Source organism: Arachis duranensis, chromosome 5, assembly GCF_000817695.3.
Source record: "Arachis duranensis cultivar V14167 chromosome 5, aradu.V14167.gnm2.J7QH, whole genome shotgun sequence".
Classification (NCBI taxonomy): domain Eukaryota; kingdom Viridiplantae; phylum Streptophyta; class Magnoliopsida; order Fabales; family Fabaceae; genus Arachis; species Arachis duranensis.
The window spans coordinates 91,886,765-91,892,442 of NC_029776.3; the positions used below are offsets into that span (position 1 = coordinate 91,886,765).

Here is a 5,678-nt window from a genome sequence, read left to right on the forward strand (position 1 = left end):
TCATATTATACTAGAATTTGTGCTACTCACAAGTCACATCTCACTAATTAAACTCACAAATTAAATTAGTATGGTAGCAAATTTATTTATTTCATTTTTTGATTGATAGTTTGATAGGATAAGAACAAATTTGTTGTAAATTTGAGTTTTATTTAAGAGTTTGTTGTTCACCAATAAATTAGTATATACACAAGGCAAAATTTAAATTTCCTATACCTATTATTTATTTCATTAATCTTCTGCCGGTATGTGATTTATAAATAATCTGTGTGTAAAGACTAAAAGTTGATGTCGCAATGTTGAGAACTTTTTAGCTTCTCTAGTGAATTTAATTTCTTGTAAATATATAATCCTTTGAATCAGAAATTAAATTTACTTGATCTTGCATGATAAGGGTGCTTTTTTCTTCTATTGGATAATTTTGTAGAATCCTTTTCAAAGAATAATCTTACGGATTAATGATTAAATAAGAAATCAGTAATCACAATTAACGTGATTAGCTTTTAGGGTGAAACTGGAAACTGATTATAGGATTTTCTACTGTATATGTTAAGGCATAGTTTTAATAAACTCCTCAAAAACATTATTTTACTTAATTTTCATGATAAGTTTAACTTACTTTTAATGTAGTTTTGAAGAAATATTGTAACATACAATATTTTCTGTTAGAGAAAGTATAGGGAGCCAATGGATTAAGCGTATAATGCGTACAATGGAGGTTTAGGAAGTATTAGAGATATAATCATCAGTGTTACATTGTCCTATCAGGTTACGTTTTTGGGATGAGTGGTTTCATCATATGATATTAGAATTCTACATCCAAAAGGTGAGTTTGATCCTTGGTGAACCCCAAAATCAGCTTAAGTTTTTGGGATGAGTGGTTTTATGACATGAAATGTTTATTTATCCTGGTATCCGGATGATTATTCTAGATAGTATGGGTGATGTTCATTTTATTCATGGACCAAAGATTTAGCCCATTATACACATTGTACATTTAAGCCATTGGCTCCCTAACACTACTCTTTGTGTTATAATATATAAAAAAGGATATTTCTTAACTGTTAATAAAGCTAAGTTGTAACTTATGAAAAATGTATTTTTTTTACCCTTTATTGTTCAAAATATAAAATAAAATATGAAAAATGCTTATTCAAATATAAAAAGTATTCAAAATATCACATCTAAAGAGATGTTAAATTACCTTTTTATATAAAAAAAACCATAATATAGGCAAGGAAGTCTAGAGTTTTAGTAAAATGGGTCTAACTTGATTTTTTATTTTAAAATTATTAGTAAAAGTTAACAACTATTCCTAAAAGAGATAAATAGGAGTTAAATAAGAAAATTTTAGAAAATTTAAAATTCAGTAATAAGTAGTAACATGTTGGAAGTATGAAACCTACTGTATTACAGAATGTGAAAAAACCCCAGTTAAGAAAACAAAAAACTTATTATTGATAATGTTGTTGTTGTGCTTGTGTTTGTTTGTGGTCCCACAAGACATGGACATCCAACTTGATCCATGATGGCAACAATTCAATATGCTCCATCTGTGGATCGAACTTAGTAGAACTAACAAACAAAGTCACATGAATAATTTCTCACAATAATATTTGTTTTGTAATTTATAACAAAAAAAATATTGCAAACTATATTAATTTGGATGTTGATTAATATGTTATGTGCTGCCATAATTAGAAGAGTCTAGATTTCAGATTGGCAAGTAAAATAAGGTAGACATGAATGACATTTTGAGAAAGGAACTACCACATTTTATTTTTTTTATTAAAAAATGCTAAAATTATTTTGAATAATAATCAAAGTCTTTGGTTGAGGTGTGGTGTACTATTTTAATGTTCCTATTTCCTAAAACCACTGTTACTCATGATAAACCAAATTTGTTTGTTGAAGTAAAGGGAGACAGACAGGGATTTTTTTTTCTTTTTAATGATTTTTGAATAGTACATATTAAGTTTATTACTTATTATATATATATATATATATATATATAGCTAAATTTACATTATCCTCAAACACAATTAATAATTCATAGAATGATTTTTTTTTATTTTATTTAACTTTTTGGCTTGTAGTATTTTGTGCTATGATAATGATGCTATAGTAGTCTATATAGGCCTTTGCATTTTTGCAGAAATATATAATGAAATCTAGAATTGCAACCACACCATTCCAATGAACAAGTTTCCAGAAAAGTGCATCAAATGTAGGCTTTAATTTATTAACATCCATTTCATCAACATTTTTACACACATATATATATATTATTATATATTTATGAGAGAGGGATTTTACAAAGCAAGAATATATTGTCCACTTGTGCTTGTAGCTTAGAGTGGAAACAAATTGACATCAACTACTTGTTGAGTAACAAGCTAAGAGAATTGAAAATGAAGTGTCTTCATGTCTTTGTATATATTATATGGTTTTGTGAGTTAAAAAAATAAAAATCCAAAAGTAATTAATTAAAGTCAAACAAGAGGCCAATTTGGTTGATAGCAAGAAACTCCTCCATGCCCTTCTTTCCCATACTTGCCTAACTCTTTTGCCTCGGATGCCCTCGCTCTCTGAAATAAATTCATAAATAAATAAATAAAAATTAATAGAGCATGGACTTAGTTGTTAGAATAGTAGGTAAGTCACATACACAAAATTTAATAATAACAGATTAATTATCTTAAAATTTATGTTTAAGAAACACTTTCCTTCAATTCTTTCTATAAGACATAAAACCCATATCTAGCATATATGGGTTATTTTATTTTAATTTTTTTAATGCACAACTAATTAATTATTACTATCTACGCAAATTAAATATACATTGTTTACATGTAATTATGTAAATAATTTTTACAAGTTATATTAGAACCATATCTCCATGCATACCTGCATTGTTTCCAAAGCATCTGTCTCTGAATTGAAGTCATAAAAGGTACTTGCTGCTGTGAGCTTCAAAGAAAGGAACTGCAAGAAAAAACATATGTTTAGATTATGTTACTAAATTTATTATTATTATTTAGTAATATATATAGAGTGAGTATTTTTTTTTATCACTTACCTCTACTTGATGTTGCAAGGATTGAACATAGTTTATGATTTCATCCAACATAACCGCCATGCCCATGGTCTAATAAAAAAAAGTTAAGTGATAAGACTTGTAATTAAGTCATTAAAAGAGTTAACACAACATAAAATTACAATTATATTTATATAATATATGTTAAAATATAAAATACATATTATTTTTTTAATTGAATGTCTTTAATGTTTACCTTGTAACATCCTGGAACAATGTTTTGCAGGCACCTTAATTTTTCATTGATTTTTCCTCTTCTAACCTGAAGACAAATTATGATAGACATATATGTATTACTTCACATTTGATCAAAGAGACATGAAAATTATATTAAATTAAATTAAATTAAATTAAATTAATTAAATATATAATGTACCCTTTCAGCTATGCTGTGACTATCAGTGGCTTGACCTCTTCTTGCTCTGACATGAACCACTTCCTTTTGTTTCTTCTCCTCTTCTTCTTCTGTTTTATTGCTCTTCACTCTCTTACCTTTTCCACCACAACCCTGAAATAATAATAATAATTATTATTAAATCATTCACATAAAATATAAACTACATACCAATATAATCATAAGCTTTGTTTATTTTTAAAGTAATATATAAATAATTCAATGGTCAGAAAGATTAGTAAAAATTGTATGTACATGCCAAAAAGAATATCATTGAAGAAAACAATTAATTAACTTACATTATTTTTAATAATCTTGCTTTCACTATGATGAGAAGCTGCAGGAGTTGAGTTTCCTGAAGTAGTTGCTTTTCTCTTTTTACCTTCATGGATTTCTTCATTTTCTGATGGATAATAATTGAGAAGGGAAGAAGAAATTACTGGGACTACTACTGATGATGCATTGTTGTTGTTGACATGATGATGATGATTTTGATGGAAACTTTCTTCCAAGTTTCCTGGAAAATCATCTTGATGATGATGATGATGATGATGAGATCCAAACAAGTTGTCACACATGTTCATATGTGTTGTTGTTGTTGTTGTTGTGTTCAAACCTATGAACTGGTTGATGAGATCCATGCTTGGATCAATATCCAAGAAAGGTTTCATGATCATGCTTTGAAAATCTTCTGTGAATTGGTGATGAGCCATCATGTATTAATATTTGTGATTATGTTATGCTGGTGGTGTTTGTTTGGATAATAATGTGGATATATGTTCTGTAACCACTCTTCAATTTATTTTTATATATATACTGTGGGATTTCATGAACAGAACCATTCTGAGGTGGCCACGTGGCATATCAACCTTTCTGTAGTTTATGTTCCCTTAGCTTGGGTCCCATCTACAGTGAACATAAAATATTTTCAATATCTATCAAATAATAAAATGCTTAATAAACTTTTGGTCCCCATAAAGTCTATAAATTTTTTTGTTTCAAACTTGTAAAATTTAAAGACTTCTATTTTCGTTTATACAAATAGTTTACTCTATTAAATATTGAGATGGAAAGATAAAATGTTCATATGACGAGATGTGTTACATACTTACATTAATATTTAATAGTATAATTACTCTATTAATTTTTATAATTTTATAAAATTTATAAGTAAATTTTTATATATTTTTTAATTAGGTTTCTAGTTTTTTACCGTAGTAGGTAAACTTGAAGGGGAAAGAGATATTACTTTAGGTTTTGTTGATTTATTTCGTGATGATTTTATTGAAAAAGATCGAAGCCGTGGGATTTATTTCACTCAAGATTGGGTTTCTCTACCAGGTGTTCTTCCCGTTGCTTCGGGGGTATTCACGTTTGGCATATGCCTGCTCTAACCGAGATTTTTGGAGATGATTCCGTACTCCAATTCGGTGGTGGAACCTTAGGGCATCCTTGGGAAAATGCACCAGGTGTCGTAGCTAATCGAGTAGCTCTCGAAGCATGTGTACAGGCTCAGAATGAGGGTCGTGATCTTGCTCGTGAGGGTAATGAAATCATCCGTGAGGCGAGCAAATGGAGTCCTGAATTAGCTGCTGCTTGTGAAGTATGGAAGGCGATCAAATTTGAATTCCCAGTAATGGATACTTTGTAATCCGGTGGTTACTGTTCGTTCTAGATAATTGCAATTAAATTCGGCTCAATCCTTTTTTGAAGATTGAGCCGAAGACAAAGATACTTAATTTATTGCATAAACATAATATATCTTTTTTTTCTTTTTTATTATATCCATAAAGTTCTATATTCTAATCGATTAGATATATCTTATCTATTAGATATATATATTAGAGTCTAGAAATGTAGTATATAAATAAATGGATATGGAATAGTTAAATTGGAGTATTTCAATAAAGAGAAATAGAAAAAATTGAATTAATAATTTAATAATTTTTCTAAAAAATTAGAAAGAATAGTGACAAATATCAACTAGAATATATTTATTTATATAATAATAATAAAAACAAATTACTAAAAATATAATCAAATTCGATTTATATTAATATTTCATTTTTTTTTTTCGAATTTGAATTCATTTGTTTTTCGCGATTCTATGTTTTCAACACTAATATTGACAACAGTATTGAAAACAAATATAATCCGATCGTGAAGAAATCGATCGATTTCTTCACG

At 28.0% G+C, this 5,678-nt stretch overlaps 1 protein-coding gene and 1 pseudogene across 1 annotated transcript; one reads left to right on the forward strand and one right to left on the reverse strand.

Moving 5' to 3' along the window:
• Positions 1–2,303: 2,303 nt before the first annotated feature.
• Positions 2,304–4,246, reverse strand: LOC107490384 (transcription factor BEE 1-like). Its single transcript, XM_016111157.3, has 6 exons — positions 3,791–4,246; positions 3,474–3,605; positions 3,294–3,359; positions 3,080–3,148; positions 2,908–2,985; positions 2,304–2,588 (listed from the first exon to the last, which is right to left on the reverse strand). The coding sequence occupies exons 1-6, from the start codon at positions 4,205–4,207 to the stop codon at positions 2,493–2,495; spliced, it is 858 nt and encodes a 285-aa protein (XP_015966643.1). The 5' UTR covers positions 4,208–4,246; the 3' UTR covers positions 2,304–2,492.
• A 332-nt stretch (positions 4,247–4,578) lies between these two features.
• Positions 4,579–5,185, forward strand: LOC127747677 (ribulose bisphosphate carboxylase large chain-like; annotated as a pseudogene).
• The last annotated feature ends 493 nt before the right edge of the window (positions 5,186–5,678 follow it).